General features: G+C 37.4%; 1 protein-coding gene across 4 annotated transcripts in view; it reads right to left on the bottom strand.

Annotated features, from left to right (window-relative positions):
* Positions 1-7,389: 7,389 nt before the first annotated feature.
* Positions 7,390-26,084, bottom strand: part of LOC105484234 (CD163 molecule) — a 34,335-nt gene continuing 15,640 nt past the window's right edge. The window contains exons 7-17 of one of the 4 annotated variants that reach the window (XM_011745706.2): positions 23,629-23,943; positions 23,215-23,529; positions 22,751-22,843; positions 22,356-22,670; positions 20,952-21,272; positions 19,530-19,838; positions 19,126-19,164; positions 18,808-18,924; positions 17,328-17,423; positions 16,027-16,163; positions 7,390-7,615 (exon numbers count right to left, since the gene is read on the bottom strand). In XM_011745706.2, the coding sequence (XP_011744008.1) occupies positions 16,036-16,163; positions 17,328-17,423; positions 18,808-18,924; positions 19,126-19,164; positions 19,530-19,838; positions 20,952-21,272; positions 22,356-22,670; positions 22,751-22,843; positions 23,215-23,529; positions 23,629-23,943 (2,048 nt within the window). In that variant the 3' untranslated portion in view covers positions 7,390-7,615; positions 16,027-16,035. Of the gene's footprint in view, positions 7,616-16,026; positions 16,164-17,327; positions 17,424-18,807; positions 18,925-19,125; positions 19,165-19,529; positions 19,839-20,951; positions 21,273-22,355; positions 22,671-22,750; positions 22,844-23,214; positions 23,944-26,084 lie in introns of all 4 variants that reach the window. The other 3 variants (XM_011745709.2, XM_011745705.2, XM_011745708.2) reach the window with 3 other exon arrangements.

Raw genomic sequence — 26,084 nt, 5'->3', positions numbered from 1 at the left:
ACAGAAGAAATGATAAAAAAGAAACCTGTATAATCATCTCAAGAGATGCAGAAAAGGCATTTGACAAATCCAATATCCTTTCATAATTAAAAGTCAACAAACTAGGTACATCAGGTATGTACCTAAACAAAGTAATTTTTATGCCATATATGACAAGCCTACAGCTAATACAAGATTCAAGGTTTGAAAAAAATTATGAAGTTTTTTCCTCTGAAATAAGGAAAGAATAAGAATGTCCACTCTCCCCACTTCTAGTCAACACAAGAAGATCTAGTTAGAGCAACTAGGCAAGAGAAAGCAATGAAAGACATCTAAATGAAAGAGAAAGAAGTTAAATTGTCCCTTTTTACAGATGACACAGACAGACTGACACACACATACACACATATAATAAGGACTCCACCAAATAACTGTTAGAACTAACAAATTTAACAAGGTTGCAGAATACAAAGTCAACACATAAAAATCAGTGGTGTTTCTATACACTAATGATGAACTTTCTAAGGGAGAAATTTTAAAATCCCATTTGCAATAACATCAAAAAGTATAAAACACTTGGGAAGAAGTTTAACCAGTGAGGTGAAAGGCCTACTTGTACACTGAAACCTATAAAACATTGATGAAAGAAAATGAAAACACAAATAAATGAAAAGACTTCCCATATTTATGGATTAGAAAAATTGATATTGTTAAAGTATCCATGCTACCCAAAAAGATCTACAGATTCAATGCAATCACTGTCAAAATTTCAATAACATTTTTTTTCAGAGAAATACAAAAAGTAATCCTAAAATTTGGATAAAATCACAAAATACCCTGAATAGCCAAAGCAATTTTGATCAAAAAGAAAGTTAAAGGCATTGGTTTACCTTATTTCAAAATATATTACAAAGCTATAGTGATCAGAACGACATGGTCCTGGCATAACAACAGACGTATAAAGCAATGGAACAGAATAGACAGCTTGGAAATAAATCCACTCATTTGTGGTCAATTGATTTTCAAGAAAGTTGCCAACAACACAGACCAGAGAAAGGGCAGTCTCTTTAATAGACAGTGTTGAGAAAATTGGATATCTGCATGCACTAGAATAAAATTAGAGTCTCATCTCACACTGTATATAAAAGTCAACTCAAAAGATTAAAGACTTCAATATAAGACTGAAAATTTTAAGTCTTACAAGAAAACATAGGGGATGCCTGTAATCGCAGCACTTTGGGAGGCTGAAGGGAGGATTACTTGAGACCAGGAGTTTATGACCTGCCTAGGCAATAAAGTGAGGGCCTGTCTCTATTAGAAAAAAAAATTTAAAAAATTTGCCAAGCATGGTGGCACACATCTAAAGTCTCAGCAACATGGGAGGTTGAGGCAGGAGGATCACTTGGGCCCAGGAGTTCGAGGATGTAGTGAGCTATGAAAAAGCCACTGCACTCCAGCCTGGATGACAGAGCAAGGCCCTGTCTCAAAAAACAAAACAAACAAACAAAAAACACAAAAAACCCCACAAAACAACAATAACACAACAACAACAACTTGGGAGAGTGTATGTTTCTAGAAATTTATCCATTTCTTCTAGGTTTTCTAGTTTTTTTGTGCAGAGGCGTTTATAGTATTCTCTGATGGTAGTTTGCATTTCTGTGGGATCAGTGGTGATATCCCCTTTATCATTTTTTGTTGCATCTATTTGATTCTTCTCTCTTTTTGATTTTATTAGCCTGACTAATGGGCTATTTTGTTGATCTTTTCAAAAAACCATCTTCTAGATTCATTGATTTTTTTAAGGATTTTTCATGTCCCTATCTCCTTCAGTTCTGCTGTGATCTTAGTTATTTCTTGTCTTCTGAAAGCTTTTGAATTTGTTTGCCCTTGCATCTCTTGCTCTTTTAATTGTGATGTTAGCATGTTGATTTTATATCTTTCCTGCTTTCTCTTGTGGGCATTTAGTGTTATAAATTTCCCTCTACACACTGCTTTAAATGTGTCCCAGAGATTCTGGTACATTGTGTCTTTGTTCTCATTGGTTTCAAAGAACATTTTTATTTCTGCCCAATTTCTTTATTGACCCAGTAGTCACTCAGGAGTAGGTTGTTCACTTTCCATGTAGTTGTGCAGTTCTGAGTGAGTTTCTTAATCCTGAGGTCTCATTTGATTGCACTGTGGTCTGAGAGACTGTTATGATTTCTAATCTTTTGGATTTGCTGAGGAGTGTTTTATTTCCAATTATGTGGTCAATTTTAGAATAAGTATGATGACGTGCTGAGAAGAATGCATACCCTGTTGATTTGGAGTGGAGAGTTCTGTAGATGACTATTAGGTCCACTTGGACCAGAGCTGAGTTCAAGTCCTGAATATCCTTGTTAATTTTCTGTCTTGTTGATCTGTCTAATATTGACAATGGGGTGTTAAAATCTCCTGCCATTACTGTATGGGAGTCTAAGTCTATTTGTAGGTCTCTAAGAACTTGTTTTATGAATCTGGGTGCTCCTGTATTGGGTGCATATAATTTAGCACAGTTAGTTCTTCTTGGTGCACTGATCCCTTTCCATTATGTAACACCTTTCTTTGTCTATTTTGATCTCTATTGGTTTAAAGTCTCTTTTATCAGAGACTAGGATTGCAACTTCCACTTTTTTTTTGTTTTCCACTTGCTTGGCAAATATTCCTCCATCTTTTTATTTTCAGCCTATGTGTATCTTTGCACATGAGATGGGTCTCTGAATACAGCACACTGATGGGTCTTGACTCTTTATCCAATTTGCCAGTCTGTCTTTTAATTGGGGAATTTAGCCCATTTACATTTAAGATTAATATAGTTATGTGTGAATTTGATCATGTCATTATCCCTGACTAGACCAATAACAAGTTCTGAAGTTGAGGCAGTAATTAATAGCCTACCAACCAAAAGAAGTCCAGGGCCAGATGGATTCACAGTCGAATTCTACCAGAGGTACAAAGAGGAGCTGGTACCATTCCTTCTGAAACTATTCCAATCAATAGAAAAAGAGGGAATCCTCCCTAACTCATTGTAGGAGGCCAGAATCATCCAGATACCAAATCTGGCAGAAACACAACAAAAAAATTTCAGACCAATACCCCCGATGAACATTGATGCAAAAATTCTCCATAAAATACTGGCAAACTGAATCCGACAGCACATCAAAAAGTTTATCCACCACAATCAAGTAGGCTCCATGCCTGGGATGCAAGGCTGGTTCAACATAGCAAAGCAATAAACGTAATCCATCATAAAAACAGAACCAATGACAAAACCACATGTCCCAATAGATGCAGAAATGGCCTTTGACAAAATTCAACAGCTCTTGATGCTAAAAACTCTTAATAGGCTAGGTATCAATGGAATGTATTCACAATAATAAGAGCTATTTATGACAAACCCACAGCCAATATCATACTGAATGGGCCAAAACTGGAAGTATTCCCTTTGAAAACCGGCACAAAACAAGGATGCCCTCTCTCACCACTCTTATTCAACAGAGTATTGGGAGTTCTGGCCACGGCAATAAGGCAAGAGGAAGAAATAAAGTGTATTCATATAGGAAATGAGGAAGTCAGATTGTCTCTGTTTGCAGACGACATGATTGTATATTTAGAAAACCCCACTTTCTCAGTCCAAAATCTCCTTAAACTGATAAGCAACTTCAGCAAAGTCTCAGGATACAAAATCAATGTGCAAAAATCACAAGCATTTCTGTACACCAATAACAGACAAACAGAGAGCCAAATCATGAGTGAACTCCCATTCACATTTGCTACAAAGAGAGTAAAATACTTAGGAATACAACTTACAATAGATGTGAAGGACTTCTTCAAGAAGAACTACAAACCAGTGCTCAAGAAAATAAGAGAGGACACAAATAAATGGAAAAACATTCCAGGTTCATGGACAGGAAGAACTGATATCATGAAAATGGCCATAATGCCCAAAGTAATTTATAGATTCAATGCTATCCCCATCAAGCTAACATTGACTTTCTTCACGGAATTGGAAAAAAGCTACTCTAAATTTCATATGGAACCAAAAAAAGGCCGCATAGACAAGACAATCCTAAGCAAAAAGAACAAAGCAGGAGGGATCATGCTATCTGACTTCAAACTATGCTACAAGGCCATCAAAACAGCATGGTACTGTTACCAAAACAGATACATAAACCAATGGAACACAACAGAGGCCTCAGAAATAACACCACACCTCTACAACCATCTGATCTTTGACAAACCTGCCAAAAACAAGCAATGGGGAAAGGATTCCCTATTTAATAAATGGTGTTAAGAAAACTGGCTAGCCATATACAGAAAGCAGAAACTGAACCCCTTCCTTACACCTTATGCAAAAATTAAGTCAAGATGGGTTAACAACTTAAAAATAAGACCTAAAACCATAAACATCCTAGAAGAAAACCTGGGCAATACTATTGAGGACATAGGCATGGGCAAAGACTTTGTGTCTAAAACACCAAAAGCAATGGCAACAAAAACCAAAATTGACAAGTGGGATCTAATTAAACTAAATAGCTTCTGCACAGCAAAAGAAACTATCATCAGAGTAAACAGGCAACCTACAGAATGGGAGAAAATTTTTGCAATCTATCCATCTGACAAACTGCTAATATCCAGAATCTATAAAGAACTTAAACAAATTTACAAGAAAAAAACAACCCCATCAAAAAGTGGGCAAAGGATATGAACAGACACTTCTCAAAAGAAGACATTTATATATGCAGCCAACAATCATATGAAGAAAAGCTTGTCATCATTGGTCATTAGAGAAATGCAAATCAGAACCACAATGAGATACCATCTCACACCAGTTAGAATGGTGATCTTTAAAATGTCTGGAAACAACAGATGTTGGAGAGGATGTGGACAAATAGAAACACTTTTACACTGTTGGCAGGAGTGGAAGTTAGTTCAACCATTGTGGAAGACAGTGTGGCAGTTCCTCAAGGATCTAGAACTAGAAATACCATTTGACCCAGCAATCTCATTACTGGGTATATACCCAAAAGATTATAAATCATTCCACTATAAAGACACATGCACACGTATCTTTATTGTGGCATTATTCACAATAGCAAAGACTTGGAACCAACCCAAATGTCCATCAATGATAGAATGGATAAAGACAATGTGGCACATATACACCATGGAACACTATGCAGCCATTAAAAAGAATGAGATCATGTTCTTTGCAGGGACATGGATGAAGCTGGAAACCAACATTATTAGCAAACTAACACAGGAACAGAAAACCAAACACCGCATGTTCTCACTCCTAAGTTGGAGTTGAACAATGAGACCACATGGACACAGGAGAGCAATGTCACACGCAGGGGCCTGTCAGGGAGTTGGGTGCAAGGAGACGGAGAGCATTTGAACAAATACCTTAAAACCTGCAGGGCTTAAAACCTGGATAACAGGTTGATAGGTGCAGCAAACCACCATGGCACATGTATACCTATGTAACAAAACTGCATGTTCTGCACATGTGTCCCAGAACTTAAAGTATAATAATAATAATAATAATAATAATAATAATAATAAAGGGTGGGGCACGGGGGAAATTTCATGACAATGATTTTTTGGAAATAAAACACAGACAACAAAGATGAACATAAACAAATGAGTTTACATCATACTGATAATGGGTTAATATCCAAAATACAGAGAGAACTCAACTCAATATTGAGAAAACAACCTGATTAAAAATGGGCAAAACAACAGATATTTCTCAAAAGAAAACATACAAATGACCAACAGGTATATGAAAAAAAAAATGCTCAACATCACTAATCATCAGGAAAAGGTAAATTAAAACCACAATGAGATATCACCTCACCTTATACCTATTAGATAGCTATAATAAAAAAGATGAAAGATGAGGATTGATGAAGTTGTGGGGAAAAGGGATCCCTTGTAAACTAGTGGTGAGAATGTAAATTAGGACAGCCTTAAAAATTAAAAATAGAATTACCATGTGATTCAGCAATTCCACTTCTGTGTACATTTCCAAAGTAAAGGCAATCAGTATGTTGAAGAGACATCTGCATGCTCATGTTTATTGCAGCACTATTCACAATAACCCACATATGGAATCAACCTAAGTGTCCACTGATGGATGAATGAAGAAAATGTGGTATATATACACAATGGAATACTATTTAGCCTTTAAAAAGAGGGAAATCCTGTGCTCTGCAACAACACAAACGATCCTAGAGGACATTATGTTAAGTGAAATAAGCCAGGCACAGAAAGACAAATGCTATATTATTTCATTTATATGTGGAATGTGAAAAAGTTGAACTTATAGAAACAGAGAGTAGAGTGGTGGTTACCAGTAGCTGGGGGAAGGTGTCGGGAGGTCAAAGGGTACAAAATTTCAGTTGGGTAGGAGGAGAAAGTTCAAGAGATCTACCGCACAACTGTAGTCACAACTGGTGACTACAGTTCATATCCCGGTATTGTATTCTCGAAAATCACTCAGAGGAGTAGGTTTTAAGTGTTCTCCACCAGAAAAAAATAAGTATGTTAAGTAATGCATATGTCAATTAGCTTGATCTAGTCATTCCACAATGTATACATATTTCAAAATATCATATTAAACATGATAAATATGTAAAATTTTGTCACTTAAAAAATAACACGAAGGATATATGCTTGAGGTGATGAATACCTCATTTACCCTGATGTGACAATTACACATTGTGTGCCTTTATCAAAATATCTTATATATCCCATAAATATACACACTTATGGTGGACCCACTGAAATTTTAAAAAAATTAATTGCATAGAAAACTACGATAGTTAGCAAGTTAGTGGACCCTAAGTTTAATGTTGTACTACTTTAAATGCCAACTTTTCTTTATGTGAATATGTATCATAAGTAACTTTTAGTAATATACAAACTTACTTTATGACCATTATATTTATATAGAAAAGACATAGTTTATGTATTTATTTCAGCTTTAGTTATAATGTCCTGAGGAATGAGAAACTAAACCACTGAGTCTTTGTGCCCTTACCAGGTGTGGCTATGCATTTCATTCCAGTGAACAGAATTACAGTAACAAAAAGCAGTTAAAGAACTGTTGTGAGTCATGCCTTATAAAATTAACCATATATTATTTACAGACCCTTCAATACCATTAACTTTCCCTTTCTTAGAAAAACTAAAGTAAAAATAAACTTATTTTTATTTGGTAATAGAAAAATTATTCAAACCAAATAAGAAAAAGTATATATAGTACTCTACATGAAAATTGAAACACTGTCAAATAAAACACATTATAATACGCCTAGGAAACTCTACAAAAAATTAGGAAGCTCATTTAGAAATTAATAGAATGAAGGACAAGTAATTAAAGCAAACTCAAATCAGTAATATTCTTATTTATTTACTTATTTAATTCCTTTGAAAGTCTCATATACACTATTAAGTAGTCACATTCACAAACTTAATTTTTATAAAGTCAGCAGCAGTCTTAGGAATACTAGGAGAAGAAGAACTCCATAAAAATGCAACTGTAATAGTCAGTGAGGGAGGTGAATTTCTGCTCCATTCAATAGTCCAGGTCTTCATCAAGGTATCTTCAAGGCTGAACCAAAACCATAAATAGAAAATTGTCATTTTCCTCTTCATATGCATATAAGAATTCATTACATTATAACACAGAGACAAACTGACTTGTGTTAAAAATTATACTACTTTCCCGAGCAGAAATTTTAAATGCTATTTTTTTTTAACTTCAGTGTGTGTAAGAATTACTTTTATTCCATGGAAATACAGTAAAATTAAGAAATGCCATTTTTAGAAGCTGGCAAGATGGCTGAATAGGAACAGCTCCAGTCTGCAGCTCCCAGTGAGACCAACGCAGAAGTCGGGTGGTTTCTGCCTTTCCAACTGAGTGGCGCCTGGAACCCCAGGGAGACAGAACCGTTCTCCCCTGGAAAGGGGGCTGAAGCAAGGGAACCAAGTGGTCTCACTCAGCGGGTCCCACTCCCACAGAGCGCAGCAAGCCATGAACCACTGGCTTGAAATTCTCAATGCTAGCACTGCAGTCTGAAGTAGACCTCGGACAATCAAGCTCGGTCAGGGGAGGGACATCTGTCATTACTGAGACTTGAGTAGGCGGTTTTCCCCTGACAGTGCTAAGGAGGCCAAAGAGGCTGTGGCCAGAAGGCCTCTCTAGATTCCTCCTCTCTGGGCAGGGCATCTCTGAAAGAAAGGCAGCAGCCCCAGTCAGGGGCTTATAGATAAAACTCCCATCTCCCTGGAACAGAGCACCTGGGGGAAGGGGCGACTGTGGGAGCAGCTTCAGCGGACTTAAACGTTCCTGTCTTCTGGCTCTAAAGAGAGCAGCAAATCCTGACATGGAGAATTCTCCCAGCACAGCACACGAGCTCTGCTAAGGGACAGACTGCCTCCTCAAGTGGGTCGCTGACCCCCATGCCTCCTGACTGGGAGAGACCTCTGAGCAGGGGTCAACAGACACCTCATACAGGAGAGCTCTGGCTGGCATGAGGCCAGTACCCCTCTGGGACAAAACTTCCAAAGGAAGGAGAAAGCAGCAATCTTTGCTGTTCTGCAGCCTTCACTGGTAATATCCAGGCAAACAGGGTCTGGAGTGGACCTCCAGCAAACTGCAGTAGAACTACAGAAGGGGGCCTGACTCTGTTATAAGAAAGATTAACAAACAGAAATCAGTAACATCAACATCAACCAAAAGGACCCCCACACAAAAACCCCAACAAAGGTCATCAGCCTCAAGTATCAAAGGTAGATAAATCAATGAAGAAGGAAAAACCAGTGCATAAATGCTGAAAGTTCCAAAAACCAGAATGGCTCTTCTCCTTTAAATGATCACAACTCCTCTCCAGCAAGGGCACAAAACTGGACAGATAATGAGTTTGATGAACTGACAGAAGTAGGCTTCAGAAGGTGGATACTAACAGACTTGTCTGAGCTAAAGGAGCATGTTCTAACCCAATGCAAGGAAGTTAAGAACCTTGATAAAAGGTTACAGGAACTGCTAACTAGAATAACCAGTTTAGAGAACATAAATGACCTGATGGAGGTGAAAAACACAGCATGAGAACTTCATGAAGCATACAGAAGTATCAATAGCCAGATCGATCAAGCAGAAGAAAGGATAACAGTAATTGAAGATCAACTTACCGAAAAAAGGAATGAAGACAAGATTGGAGGAAAAAAGAATGAAAAGGAACAACAAGGCCTCCAAGAAATATGGGACTATGTGAAAAGACCAAACCTATGATTGATTGGTGCACCTGAAAGTGATGGGGAGAATGGAACCAAGTTGGAAAACACTCTTCAGGATATTATCCAGAAGAACTTCCCCAACCTAGCAAGACAGGCCAAGATTCAAATTCAGGAAATACAGGGAACACCACTAAAATACTCCTTGAGAGGAGCAACCCCAAGACACATAATCTTCAGTTTCTCCAAGGTTGAAATGAATGAAAAAATGTTAAGGACACCAGAGAGAAAGGTCAGGTTACCTACAAAGGGCAGCCCATCAGACTAAGAGTGGATCTTTCTCCAGACACCATACAAGCCAGAAGAGAGTGGGGGCCAATATTTAACATTCATAAAGGAAATAATTTTACCCAGAATTTCATATTCAGCCAAGCTAAGCTTCATGAGTGAAGGATAAATAAGATCCTTTACAGAAAAGCAAATGCTGAGGGATTTTGTCACCACCAGGCCTGCCTTACAAGAGCTCCTGAAGGAAGCACTAAATATGGAAAGGAAAAACCAGTACCAGCCATTGTAAAAACACACCAAAATATAAAGACCAATGACACTATGAAGAAACCGCATCAATTAATGTGCAAAATAACCAGTTAGCATCATGATGACAGGATCAAATTCACACATAACAATATTAACCTTAAATGTAAGTGGGTGAAATGCCCCCAATTAAAACACACAGACTGACAAATTGGATAAAGAGTCAAGATCCATTGGTTTGCTGTATTCAGGAGACCCATCTCATGTGCAAGACACACATAGGCTCAAAATAAAGGGATGGAGGAAAACATAACAAGCAAATGGAAAGCAAAAAAAAAGGAAAAAAAGAAAAAAGGGTTGCAATTCTAGTCTGTGATAAAACTGATTTTAAGCCAATAAAGGTAAAAAAAGACACAGATGGGCATTACATAATAGTAAAGGAATCAATGCAACAAGAAAAGCTAATTATATTAAATATATATGCACCCAATACAGGAGCACCCAGGTTCATAAAACAAGTTCTTAGAGACCTATAAATAGACTTAGACTCCCACACAATAGTAGTGGGAGACTTTAACACCCCATTGTCTAATATTAGACAGATCAATGAGACAGAAAATTAATAAGGATACTCAGAACTTGAACACAGCTCTGGACCAAATGGACCTAATAGACATTGACAGAACTCTCCACTCCAAATCAACAGAATATACATTCTTCTCAGCACCGCATAGCACTTGTTCTAAAATTGACCTCATAATTGGAAATAAAACACTCCTCAGCAAGTACAAAAGAATGTAAATCATAACAAACAGTCTCACAAACCACAGTGCAATCAAATTAGAACTCAAGATTAAGAAACTCACTCAAAACTTTACAACTACATGGAAACTGAACAACCTGCTCCTGAATGACTACTGAATAAGTAACGAAATTACAGCAGAAATAATGAAGTTCTTTGAAACCAATGAGAATAAAGACACAACATACAAAAATCTCTGGGACACAGCTAAAGCAGTGTTAAGAGGGAAATATATAGCACTAAATGCCCACATCCGAAAGTGGGAAATATCTAGAATCAACACCCTAACATCACAACTAAAAGAACTAGAGAAGTAAGAGCAAACAAATTCAAAAGCTAGCAGAAGACAAGAAATAACTAAGATCAGAACAAAACTGAAGGATAGAGATATGAAAAACCCTTCAAAAATCAATCAATCCAGGAACTGGTTTTTTGAAAAGATCAACAGAATAGACAGATCACTAGCCAGACTAATAAAGAAGAAAAGAGAGAAGAATCAAGTAAATATAATAAAAAATGATAGAGGAGATATCACTGCTGATCCCACAGAAATGCAAACTACCATCAGAGAATGCTATAAACACCTCTAAACAAATAAACTAGAAAATCTAAAAGAAATGGATACATTCCTGGACACATACATCCTCCCAAGACTAAACGAGGAAGAAGTCAAATCTGACTAGACCAATAACAAGTCATGAAATTGAGGCAGTAATTAATAGCTTACCAACCCAAAAAAAAAAAAAAAAAAACCATGACCAGATAGAATTCAAAGCCAAATTCTACCAGAGGTACAAAGATGAGCTAAGAACTAACACCATTCCTCCTTCTGAAACTATCCCAAACAATAGAAAAAGAGAAACTCCTCCCTAACTCATTTTATGAGGCCAACATCATCCTAATACCAAAACCTGGCAGAGACACAACATAGAAAAGAAAATACCAGGCCAATATCCCTGATGAACATTGATGCAAAAATCCTCAATCAAATGCTGGCAAACCAAATCCAGTAGTACATTAAAAAGCTTATCCACCACAATCAAGTTGGCTTCATCCCTGGATGTAAGGCTGGTTCAACATATGCAAATCAGTAAATGTAATCCATCATATAAACAGAACCAATCACAAAAACTCAATGATTATCTCAATAGATGTAGAAAAGGCCTTTGATAAAATTCAACATGCTTCATGCTAAAAACTCTCAATACACTGGGTATTGATGAAACGTATCTCAAAATAATAAGCTATTTATGACAAACCCACAGCCAATATCATACTGAATGGGCAAAACCTAGAAGCTTTCCTTTTGAAAACCAGCACAAGACAAGGATGTCTTCTCTCACCACTCCTATTCAACAGAGTATTGGAAGTTCTGGCCAGGGCAATCAGGCAAGAGAAAGAAATAAAGCATATTCAAACAGGAAAAAGAACTCAAATGATCTCTTGTTGCAGACGACACAAGTGTATATTTAGAAAACCGCATCATCTCAGCCGAAAAACTCCTTAAGCAGATAAGCAACTTCAGCAAAGTCTCAGGATACAAAATCAATGTGCAAAAATCACAAGCATTCCTATACACCAATAATAGACCAGCAGAGAGCCAAATCATTAGTGAACTCCCATTTACAATTCCTACAAAGAGAATCAAATACCTAGGAATACAACTTACAAGGGATGTGAAGCACCTCTTCAAGGAGAACTACAAACCAGAGCTCAAGGAAAGAAAAGAGGACACAAACAAATGGAAAAACATTCCATGCTCATAGATAGGAAGAATCAATATTGTGAAAATGGCCATACTGCCCAAAGTTATTTATAGATTCAATGCTATTCCCATCAAGCTACCATCGACTTTCTTTACAGAATTGGAAAAAACTACTTTAAATTTGATATGGAACCAAAATAGAGCCTGTATAGCCAAGACAATCCTAAGCAAAAAGAACAAAGTTGGAAGCATCAAGCTATCTGACTTCAAACTATACTACAAGGCTACAGTTATCAGAACAGCATAGTACTGGTACCAAAACAGATATATAGACCAATGGAAAAGAACAGAGGCCTCAGAAGTAACACCACACCTCTACAACCATCTGATCTTCAATAAACCTGCCAAAAACAAGCAATGGGGAAAGGATTCCCTATTTAATAAATGGTGCTGAGAAAATTGGCTAACCATATGCAGAAAACAGAAATTGGACCACTTCCTTACACTTTATACAAAAATTAACTCAAGATGGATTAAAGACTTAAACATAAGACCTAAAAGCATAAAAACCCTAGAAGAAAACCTAGGCAGTAACATTCAGTACATAGGCATGGGCAAAGACTTCATAACTAAAACACCAAAAGCAATTGCAACAAAAGCCAAGAATTGACAAATGGGATCTAATTAAACTAAAGAGCTTCTACACAGCAAAATAAACTATCATTTAGGGTGAACAGGCAACCTACAGAATGGGAGAAAACTTTTGCAGTCTATGCATCTGACAAAGAGCTAATATCCAGAATCTACAAGGAACTTTAACAAATCTACAAGAAAAACACAAACAACCCCATCAAAAAGTGGGCAAAGGATATGAACAGACACTTCTCAAAAGAAGACATTTATGTGGCCAATAAACATGACGAAAAGCTCATCATCACTGGTCATTAGAGAAATGCAAACCAAAACCACAATGAGATACCATCTCATGCCAGTTAGAATGGTGATCATTAAAAAGTCAGGAAACAACAGATGCTGGAGAGGATGTGGAGAAATAGAAATGCTTTTACAGTGTTGGTGGGAGTGTAAATTAGTTCAACTATTGTGGAAGACAATGTAGCAATTCCTCAAGGATCTAGAACCAGAAATACCATTTGACCCAGCAATCCCATTACTGGGTATACACCCAAAGGATTATAAATAATTCTACTCTAAAGACACAAGTACACGTATGTTTATTGCAGCACTATTTGCAACAGCAAAGACATGGAACCAACTTAAATGCCCATCAATGAGAGACTGGATAAAGAAAACGTGGTACATATACACCATGGAATACTATGCAGCCATAAAAAAAGAATGAGTTCATGTCCTTTGCAGGGATATGGATGAAGCTGGAAACCATCATTCTCAGCAAACTAACACAGGAACAGAAAACCAAAACAGCATGTTCTCACTCATAAGTTGGAGTTGAACAATGAGAACACGTGGACACAGGGAGGGGAACATCACACACCAGGGCCTGCCGCGGGGTAGGGGGCAAAGGGAGGGAGAGCATTAAGACAAATTTAAGCCCCTAATGCACGCAGGGCTTAAAACCTAGATGGCAGGTTGATAGGTGCAACAAACCACCATGACCCATGTATACCTATGTAACAAACCTGCATGTTCAACACATGTATCCCAGAACTTAAAGATTTAAAAAAAAAAAAAAAAAGAATCGCCATTTTTTAAAAGCACCCTCATGTGATTCTGAAGCAGTTATTCAGCGGTGATTACTCTTTAAGGGAAAAGTAGTTCAATTATTATTTATCATATCAGAAAACATTCATATGCTTCAGATTATAAATCAAATATTATTCATGGTTCTCAGTTTACAACACTAGAATTTTTAGCTTCTTTATGCACATACAAATGCATAATTTTATAGATGTAAACATTATATTTGATTATAGCCCATACATAAATGGAATCATATTATTATATTTTATAGATGATTTTTTCTTTTTTAGTTGCCTAAACCATAATATTTCCAGCCACTACTCTGTCAACTGGCATTCACTTTGTTTCTAGTTTGTTGCCACTTTCAACAACCTTGCAAAAAGGAATCTTTGTGTATTTCTCATTACACACTGGTGACTTTATTGGTATGGAAGAAATTCTCAGGGAGAGAATTGCTGGGTCAAAGGCTCTATGAATCTTTGAAAATAATTTTTAATAGAAGTTGCCAGATTGCTTTCTCCAAAGGCTACCTACCATATCTCACACTTCCAAGAGCAGTGTTTGAAATGGCCTTTTTCTCTGTATTCCAGCCAGTAATAAATATTGATGGTATTTCAAATTTTTGTTAGTCTGATTTGTATAAAGTGATACCTCATTGTTAATTATAATTTCAATCCTCCAGACATTTAAAAATGTCCGTCATTTGAAATTCATTTTGTCTGAATTGTCTTTTCATAGCTTTGCCCAATTATCTATTGGATGTTACACATACACATACATACACACAATTTACATTCACATATATTAACCCTTTTGTGCTCTGTACAGTTTATAAGAACTCCATGTATCTATGTGTGTATATATATAGTATGTAAAATCAGCTGTGCATTTTATAGATATTCACAATTTACATTTCGTTTGCTTTAAGAATTCCAACTCTTATCCTTTGTCTCAATCTATATTTCGTATATACAATATATAGTATTTCTATAAAAAAACTTTTTCTACATTTCATTTCTAGATGTAGTCTTCCCCAAATTATTTTAGAAACAGAAAATGTATCTAGTAACTCATTTCACAAACTTTTTCTCTTGATGTGTAGCTTAACTATACATCTTGTTCACATTTGAAATTTTTTTTATGTTTTTCTCATGAAAGCAAATTGTGAAAATGCAATTCTAATCATCTTGTCTCATCTGAAACTTTCAAAGCTCATCATCACCTCTTCAACAGACCCCCAAATGAAAGATGAACATAAAGTATAGCAGGTAAGACCATTCATTACAGGGCTCTCTGCAGCCTTTTCAGCTTAGATTCTAACCACCTCGCTTCTCTCTATATGGCCTCTTCATATTACCACCTATAGACTATGATATCTTTTATTAAACAATCATGTCTTTGCCAATAGTCTCTTTTATCTCTGTATCTTCAGTGCTCGAGGTACTACTTGTTACCATAAATATGTTCAATATATGTTTTTGAATAAAAAATTTCTAATAGTTCCGTAAAGGCATAGTTCTTTTTTCTGCCTCTAGTTTGCACATATTGTGAACTTTCTTTGGAACTGTCTATTTTTCAGTCATTTTTAAAGTTTACCTTCAATATCACATCACCTTACAACAACCCCAAAGTTTCTCAGGCAAACTTTCTGTATTCTTGTAGTGTCTTGTACAGTCTTTACCATAGCATGTATTATACAATGCAGATGTATAATATGTCTTATCTTTTTCCTGAAATGATACCTGTAATGTCTTCAAAAGATTAATTTATATTTGCTTACTCAGTTTATCCTTAGCTCCATGGATGTGTTATTATTATTTCTTACTATATATTTATGTGTATAATTAAGAGATGAATATTTATAAGCTTTTATATATTCTCAATATAGATATATACATATACAAATATATGCACATAAGCATATAAAATATGTATATTACATTCTTTCTTTCTAATGCCAGAAGAGCTCTCAATCCTCAAAAGGAATGTAGCTGTTTTGAACAATGACTAATAAATTCTCATCACTCACCTCACTGGGTTATAAATTCCCATTTTCCTTTTCAGTGTGCCTCAGAATGGCCTCCTTTTCCATTCCAGAAATAGGAAGAAATTTAGACACAGAAATTAGTTCAGCAGCATTGAAATCAGCTGACTCATTGGAATTTTCTGAAAGGAAGAAAATAATTACTGGGAAATAAACCAGACCTCTCCTCACGTAACTGTGAGGCTCTTTGAGCAACTGAAAACACTACCCATAACTAGGAAGGCAAGCATGGGTGAGTCACAGGGCAGAGAAAGTCTTTCCTATTCCTTAAATATGTTTCCTGACACAGTACATGTTTCTTATACCTTAAATATATTCCCTGACACAGTGGCAGATGCATAATTCTTTGGATTGAAGAAGTGAGGCAGGCCCCTCTCAGAAGGTCAGGGACCCTTAATGGATAAAGACAATGGTTTTTGGGATATTTCTTCCAACCCAGTAAAGTTATCCTGCCCCAGAGGCACAATTAGTGCATTGGTGCTAAACAGAAGTTCAAGGACACAACAGCATGATGTGATGAGAAATAAGGCTAGTCCTGTGGATTTTGATGGCTTCTCATGCAATAAAGATATGGAAAGTTTAAGGTTTTCGACTTTTAGGGAAAAATATAATAAATATCAAGCTAGAGAAAAAAAGTGACAGGAAATGGGAATGGAAGAAACTGAGAAAGACATACATAGGTCAGAAGATACAAAGTAGCAGCTATGTAGGATGAACGAGTCTAGAGGTCTAATTTACAACACTAGGATTACAGGCAATAAAATTGTACCGTATATACGACTCATGTTAAGTGAGTAGGTTTTAGCTGCTCTTGCCACAAGAACACCACAAAAAAGGGTTACTATGTCAGATGATGTTAATTTGCTTTGCTTTAGTAAGATTTTTACTATCTATATACATCCCATAAAATCATGCTGTATGCCTTAAATATACACAACAAAATTTATTTAAAGAAAAAAGTTAAACTGTCACTTATGACAGTCTTTCATAAGATTAATTTCTGTTTTAATAAAACGAGGTCCAAGTCATAATATTCTGCTGCATGGTTCTTTTCCTACCTCTATCAGGAATAATCACAGACCTCTTAAGCTAAAGGCCTCCCTATGATTGCAATTTTGATGTTCTCCAGGAATAATTTTCAGTCATTCTTGTCCATTATATGCATCTAAGCTTCCTATTACATTTTCAGAATTTTTTAGCTGTTTATCAAAGTAAAATGTCTATGCCTCAATTGCAGCCCCTGATCTGAACCCCTGGGCAATAGACCCTCCAAGAACCCCACAGACCTGAGGAATTCATTAGGTCCAGATCATCTGCATTCAGGCAAGAATTCATCTCCCGGTATTGAATTTGGTGGACTAAGTTCTCTCCTCTTGAGGAAACTGAAAACAGAGATCCTAGGTTAGGGATCAGCTATCATAATAAAATTTCCCTTCCTGTATGTGTGCTTTTTCCCAGCGCTGCAAACATACCTCGTCCTTATCCATGCTATTGTTTCTATCCCATTCTACTTCCAAGCTCTTCCTTTATAACGCCCCACACTCAAAGGAAATAGGCATGAGGCTAAATCTTCCCCACTGCCATTGTATTAATGTAAAAACCCACTATTTTTACCCAAGGACCATAATTTGGGTAAGCAGTCTTCCATAACTCACTGGAGCTTTTCTTAAGTATCTTTAAAAGTCTTTCTTCTCCCCTCCATTCTCACTATAGTTATAGTACTTTTCATTTTTTACCTCAACTGTTACAAAATGCCATTCCTGTCAGTCATGTGGTCCTCCTTTAATCTTCATAGATCCTGTTGCCAAAAGATCTTCCTAAAAGATATCTTGACCATTTCACTCCCCTACATAATACTCTAATGACTATAAATCTCATGTGAAACACAAGAACTTCATAATTTGTGCCTTTTCTCTTCTTCAGACTTAGCAGCCTCCCTCCTTGCACTCAACTTTTTCTCCCCCTACCCCTCAGAAAAAAAACAAGAAATGCTTCATCCTTTAGGCTTCTCTACACTTGTATATACTCTTCTCTAGAATGTTCCTCACCCAATTCTCTGAGCCTCTATGTTTGAAATATGTCCCCCAAGCCTCTTTGAAGCCTCCAGTAATCCCCCTCCCCTTTCAATTACGCCTTTCTCTATGCCACTTTTGTTCCTTTTTTCTATTAATGTACAATGGCTACATTGTAGTATATTTGTTTACATATATATCTCTTCCACTGGACTTGAAGTTCCACCAAGATTTATTGTCCATGTCTGTATCTTCAGAGCCTAATACATTGCCCAACAGAACAGTAAAATTTGTGATAAGGAGATTGATTATAGTAAGAGAAAATAAATGTTTAAGTAAAAAAGTCATCCTAAATAATGTCTAACATATTCATTCTGAACTTTCAATTCTATAATGTTCCAATTAAGCATGTAGATAGAACACAGGAATCATCAATGCAACCTAAAGTCCCTTTTCTCCTCTGAAATCTTATTCTATTTAAAAAAAGAAAAAATATGTAGAAATTGGAGCTCCCTCTGTTGCCCAGGCTGGTCTTGAAGTCCTGGACTCAAGCGATCCTCCTGCCTCAGCCTCCCAAAGTGCAGGGATTACAGGTGTGAGCCACCATCCTGGCCCTTCCCTCTATTTTGAGAAACTGCTCAAATCTCTTTTAGATTCCGTCTTTCTGGCCATTAGACTTGAGTCTAATTTTTTTTCTTCCCAAGAACCCCCTTATTCTGCAGACATACTAGATAAACCCTAATTTGGCTCAAACCTGTAAGCTGCTGTCTCTGTCTTCGCTTTTGAGTCAAGAATAATGCGACGAAAATGGCCAAGAGAACAACTCCAAGGATTCCGACTGCAATAAGGGATGACTGACGGGATGTGTGACCTAAGTAAAGTAAATATCAAGAGATATGATCATGTCTTATCAAAAAGACCAAGGTCGCTAGTTACTGACTCTCTCTTAGGTCAAATACAGGATCCCTGAGGTAAATATCAAATCCTCAGAACTTCTACCTAAAATTTCTAAACAAGAAAAATTCTATGTATGCAGATAATTGGTCTTATCATCACAAACTCCATGATATACCTGTTGGGGCTTTTTGTGGGGTTTTGTGCGCTGAAATATCTGTAGGAGAAAAGAGAGAGAGAGGCTTAATTCTTTGCGTGATATATAGAACAAACATTTTGATTTCCTTGTCTGATCCCTTAGTACCTCTCAACCAAGTAAATGACTCTTTCCCACCTAAAACTAGAGTCGTCTAGTCTTTCTTCCTCTGCACAGGGGATATAGGTTGTATGTGTCTCCTTGGTGAAGGCCAACATATAACAACTGTTTTCATCATTCGTTCAGTAGAGACATTATGATTCTCTAATGACAATCCCCACCAGATCCCTGTGTTGATAAGTCCGGGTTTTACACAACACACGTCACTGCCCAACCCCTCTTTGCTGCCAGAGATTCCAAGCTCAATCCAGGCTTCTGGCACTTACCTGTGCAATTCACTGCAGCGTCTTCCTTGTGTCCACACTCATTGTGGCCCCAGCGTCTGGCAGGACAATCCCACAAGGAAGACTCATTCCCTTTGCACTTCACTTCATTGAGCCATATGGGTCCAGTCCCCTGACCAAACTCTGCTTCTTTGAATGCTTTCAAAGCTGGACCACAGCCAAGTTGTTGACACACCACCTGAGCATCGTTCAAGTCCCAGGAGTCATCACACACTGTCCCCCAGGAACCTCCATGCCAGATCTCCACACGTCCAGAACAGGAAGTGGGTCCTTCTTGTAGTCTTATCTTGTCTGAAAAATCAAAGACATGTAGCCTATTTCTAAGACTTCTAAAAGTTTCCAGGAGTTCATAGGTGAAAAAAAAGATTTGAAACTTAAAAAAAAAAACAAAAACCTATTTAAAATTTTACTGAATGTGCATTTTAAAATTTAATTTTTACAAAATTTATCTTTTATAAGAGGACTTGTCATTACAGCCAACTAAGTATATTTCATCCTGCACATAATATACATAATGTGACCCAGTAAATGTTAAATGATTAAAGTTAACGTTATAAATATGTGATGTCAAGTTCTTTCAAATAGGCAAGATCTTGGGAGATGGCAGGTTGACAGAAATCTCACAGTTTAAGAAGATGTAGAGGCCAGGCACAGTGGCTCACGCCTGTAATCCCAGCACTTTGGGAGGCCAAGACAGGCAGATCACCTGAGGTCAAAAGTTTGCGACCAGCCTGACCAACATGGGGAAACCCCGGCTCAACTAAAAATACAAAATTAGCTGGGCGTGGTGGCTCATGCCTGTAATCCCAGCCAGCTACTCGGGAGGCTGAGGCAGAAGAATCGCGTGAACCTGGAAGGCAGAGGTTGCAGTGAGCCAAGATCACACCATTGCACTCCAGCCTGGGAAACAAGAGCAAAACTCAGTCTCAAAAAAAAAAAAAAAAAAACAAACAAACAAAAAAAAAAAACCTGTAGAATGTGGAAATACCTGAGAATTGATCTTTCTGATTTCTGACTGCTTTTCTCCTTATATTAGTGTAACAAGATAATATTTGAAAGAAAAATGGGAAGGTAAGGTAAACCACTCAATAGTCAAATATTAAATCACATATTCTCTTCTCCTCAGAGAAAGCAACTGAATAAATCTTTCAAGTCAATCATGGGGAGTATGATATTCTTTAGAATAATAAAAGCTGATCCTGAATATCTACAGGCCAAATTAAATAAAACCAATTACACCATCCAGGTAGAACAGATATTACCCACAAGCTACCCATTCTTGCTTAATTCGATCTAACAGCTTAAGCCAGTGTGAGAATAGGAAAATAAAATCCAATGTCCCTTATCAGAAGATGACAGTGGGACTGCGGAATGGAATTTTCATATAGGTCAATGGATACTCACTGTCACATGTGATCCAGGTCTCCTCCGAGGGCCGGGCCAGTCTCTTCTCCCATGGAGATGATGGGCACTGCCACAGCGTGTCAGGTCCTTTTGGACACTGAACATTGTCCACCCACATGGGAATGGACATGGCCTTGTCTAAAGATGCAGGGTTGATTTTCCCTTTGTCTGCACAGCCCAGCTGCCTGCACACCACACCCACAGTGGTTTCAGACATGCTACTCCTGCCAACGCTGCCCCAAGCTCCGTTGTAAAAAACTTCTAGACGCCCTGCACAGGCCTCTCTGCTGGCTTCACTGGTCAATCTGAGAGACATGAACTCTGCAGTGAAACACAGAATTAGTAGTTTTGCATCTTTTCTGAAGATTCAGAGACTCCTTCCCTTTACCTTGATGTAAGAATGGCTTTAAAAATAGGTACAATGGTACAATATGTCAGTTACTAATAATTCGTTAGTAGCTTCTAGATGATTTCATAGATATTATTAAAATATTTTATTTATTCTATAAATGCATTATAGGTGTTTTAGTCTTAGGTTTTGGACTCAGAGACCTCTTCAGATTGCCCTCAATGATTCTAACAGACTTTCCAGAACTCAAAGGCTCAGAGCCTTTTTCAATTACATAGTTTGGATTTTTTCCCAAAAATATTCTTTTTTTGTTTTTTGCAGCTGTCTTTGATAGTTAAAATTGTTAGACACTCAGGCACTAAAATCAATGTTCTGTGTACATCTCTCACTTCACAGTTTTGCTATGCATGTCTTCTACCAGATTTATGTCATTAAAATAGGAATAAATCACTTCTGGGATACAGAGTTTTTCACTTCCTTGTTACTGAATCATAGTTCTGTTTCCCCCAATATATTATGAAATAGTACATTTTAAAATTTCAGAATGTTTTCTAAAACTCACCGTGTATACAAAGCAAGGGCAGTAACCTCACGCTAATTTTTGTTTCTATGACAAGTAAGTCTCATTTATCTGCCATGAAAAATTGCTTGGGCATTATAATTATCTTTTTTTCTGTAGAATGATGCAACATACGTATTTCTTCTTATCCCTTTAAATCTACTTGTTTATTAACACTGTAATTATCAAGGGTTGCCATTGGATCACTATCTAATATCCAGCCCAAAATATACTTATTAAAAACCTTCATTATGAACTTTGTTGTCATTTTCATGATATACAAGACCATTTCTGGTCTTTTCTCTTTACAATGTTACACTACCTTGCTCATGAAGTACCACCAGCACATCAAACCCAGACTTCTGTTGTCCTGACTCCCACAATAGTTCCTTTTGGACCTACTTTTCAGGAAAATCTTTAAGATTAATACCCCTTACTACCCTCTCTCAGTCCTTTCTCTATGTAATTGTGACCAGAGGTAATATGCATAATTTACCTGAGCAGATAACTCCTGCATCCTCCTTGTGCCTGCAGTTTTGCTGCCCCCAGCCATGTGAATGGCACTGCCAAATGCGGGATTCTTTTCCATTGCATTTCATCTCATCCAGCCAGATGGGCCCTGTTCCTTCTCCAAAATGAGCAGAACCAGTGGCATTAATGGCCTCTCCACAGCCCAGCTGTCTGCACACCACATGGGCATCGCTCAGGTCCCAGCTGTCATCACAGATGGTGCCCCAGGAGCCCTCATGATAAATCTCTACTCTCCCAGCACAGCGACCTCCTCCATTTACCAAGCGAAGTTGACCACTCTCTGCAAAGAGAAATGAAAATATTAATAACGAGCATTCTGCTCGTTATTAATATTTTCATAGATTTGTCACAGAGTCTCACCTATGCAGGCCACAGCACTTTCTTCTGGAATGGTAGGCCTTGTTGGGCCCAGAGATGATGAATTGCATGAGGACAGTGTTTGCGACTGGTTTCCTGCAAACACCAAAGTACTTAGTCATACAAGATACAAAAGGTTAGGGGAGTCAGACGAAATGTTATATGGATGAGTTGAGGACAAACATAGCTTAGAGAGAGAGGGGAAGGTGGATGGTCAACACGTTTGGAATAAATCAGGTGCTTTGAGATGGGCTTGGCACATAGTAAGCACTGGATAACTATAAAGTCCATCAAAATTAGGTTTGCTCACCCTCTGAAAGACAAATGAGGTTAATACTCTGAAGCATGAATTAGTATTCATTCTTTTCATGACCCTTCAAAATGGATCACTGCATTTCACTTTTGTTCTTCAACCCTATGTACACCTTCTCTTAAGACTCATCACTGGCTGCCCCTCATCCTCTTACCTGAGCAAATTACAGAGGCCACTTGCCCTGAAGGACATAGTGAAGCACCCAGAGCAGTTACAGGACAATCTCCCATGTGCTGCTCAGTCCCAGTGCAGTGAAACATATGCCTCCAGACCTGACCATTTCCTTTTCCAAAATGTGCTCCTCCTGGGGTAGAAAGGGCAACTCCACATTTAAGCTGCTGGCAAAGAACGTGGGCATCTTCTATGTCCCAGTGAGAGTTGCAGAGGGATCCCCAGGCATCAAGCGTTTTGAGCTCCACTCTGCCCTCACATGGGGTCTTGCCATTCACCAAGCGAATTTCTGTGTATCCTGGAAGGAGACAGGGCTTTAGAAAAAGACAGCTATGATTCCCTAACCCCGTCCCTTTCACAGTATGAGAACCAATTAAAGATGTTTTCTGGGTCTTACTTGAGCAGACTACTCCAACATCCCTGCTGTGGCTACAAGTTCCTTCTGGGCGGGGTGCTACTGGGCAGAGTGAAAGATGGGACTCATGTCCCTCACACTGGAATTCTTCAGCCCAGATCTGTCCATTTCCCTCTCCAAAGTGAGCTCCCCCCAGGATAGAGACGACTGTGCCACACTGTAATTCCCTACAGAGAACACTGGCAGCTTCCAGAGAGAAGTCCGAATCACAGACGGAGCCCCATGTGTCACCATGCTTCACTTCAACGCGTCCAGAACAGGGAATGTCTCCTCCAACCAGTCTGGGTTCCCTGTGGGCTGAAAAATAAATATTATTTCAGTGAGAGATAATATGATTCCCAGATTTCCATTCATGATGAGGGTGAGGAAGGTGGTGTGGAATGGGAAATGGAGACCAGGGTGCTCAGTGATTTCCTACACTTGTTTGTCTTGGCTTTTCTGCCTTAAGTTGGGTATGGATAATTCTAGTCCTCCCTATTCCTAGCTGAACTCATCCATCTGAGAGAATTCTGGGACTTCACCTTGCACAGCCAACCATCCCCAGAAGCAATGATAACTCTGTTCTTCCAACATTTTGCTTACTTTATTCATAATAACATCAGAGACCACAAACAATGTGTATCTACTATCGCTGTCTCTTAGTCTTGCACTCATTCCTGCATGCACTGCAATCTGGGGTCTGCTCAACCTTTTTGAATTGTTCTATGTAAAGCTTTTCAATATACTTCTCATCTTCAAAATGAACATCAGACTTCTTCCTTTTGATGTCTGTTACATTTGGTATACGTGACCCTTCTTTGCACCATTTTCTCCTCCATTCTTTCTGACACTGCTTTATCAAAACATTTCATGTATTCCTTGAGTCAAGGTTCTGTCCGTAACCTTCTCATCTGCTCAATGGACATGTCTCAACTGCCAATAAATATATTTTCATCCATACTTTTTTCTTTAATTTTAGATCCACAAACATATCTGCTTAGACATGTGGAACTTAAAATATTCAAAGTTGAATGAATTATTTTATGACAAGCCCACTATATGCTTTATTTAATTAATGATATGCAGACCAAATTAGAATCACCTAAAATTGAACCACCACTTTATCTCACCACAAATAATGGTAATAATGATAGCAGTGAATATTACGTGAGCATCTATTATATTATATATATGGCATTCCAATAAGCATTTAACAAACATTATTTCATTTAATCCTTAAGATTGCCTTAGGAGACAATTGTTAATATAATTCTGATTTTACAGACAAGGAATCTGAAACATAGAGAGGTGAGATGTAGTAATTTGCTAAAGTAACACAACAAATTACTACAGAATTAGTAAGAGGACAGAATTTGAAGCCAGACAGCATATTCCAGAGCCTAAAGTGCTGACCCTCATGAAACATTACACATGTAGAAAACCACCATATCTCTTGGTCCTCCAGCATATTTCTTCTTCTGCATATTTATTGCTATTGCCGTAAAGTGATTTGTCATCATCTGTCATGCAGACCTCTACAATAGCTTCCTAAATTGTTTCCTTGCTTCTAAGTCTTTTTTCCAAGAAATTTATGCCATGATTATAAATATATTAATAAATTTCAAATATTTTCATGTGATGTTTTTTCTTTAGCTAACTTAATGTTTCCTTAAAATTTATGCAATGATCCCTTACATACTTTCTTATGATTTCTGTAATAATCATGCACGCAGTAATTAATCCAAAAGTATCAGTGTAACGACCTATGACATAACAACCTATAACGTTGTCTGACTATTTTAGGCATCTGATGATGGGTGGGTTAAAAAGGCTGCCACAGAGTTTAGTCTGTCAGTGAAGATAGATAATACTAAAAATAATAATCATCATCATATTAGCTAACATGTACTTATAGCTCACTGTGTAATTCCTGTGAGGTAGGCCCTATTACCACTCCCATTTTTCTTCTGAGCAAACTGCAGCACAAACAGCTTTTACAGATTCCCTAATTTCATCCAGCTATTAAAATTAAGGAGAGGTGATAAACACTATTTCTTTAGTACACTTTAAAATAGTATGCTGTTACCTTAAAAGCTTTAATATCTATTATTTTATCAACCAAATTTGATGCTCCAGCCTAAAGATGCTTGGGCATGCCATAATTTTCATACTTCTGTGCCTCTGTAGAAACTTTTCTTTCTACTTAAAATGTATTTCCCTACCTTATGTACTAGGAAAAAGCTACTTCTTTTCAAAGCTATTCAATTTCTCACTAACAGCCTTCTCCTCCACAAACACAGTTCACTACAAGATATACATATTTTAATAGTGATGAATCCAAAAATAGAAATATATATTAGACATAAAACTAACAAATAAAGGAGCCATCTGCTCTGTTTTAGACTTTGTAGGAGAGAATACCATAGATCTAAACTGGATCTTGAAAAAAGATGAGGAGT

This window comes from Macaca nemestrina, chromosome 10, assembly GCF_043159975.1.
Source record: "Macaca nemestrina isolate mMacNem1 chromosome 10, mMacNem.hap1, whole genome shotgun sequence".
Taxonomy (NCBI): domain Eukaryota; kingdom Metazoa; phylum Chordata; class Mammalia; order Primates; family Cercopithecidae; genus Macaca; species Macaca nemestrina.
The sequence above is the reverse complement of the archived record's forward strand: the minus strand, read 5'-3'. Positions and strand labels throughout refer to the sequence as shown.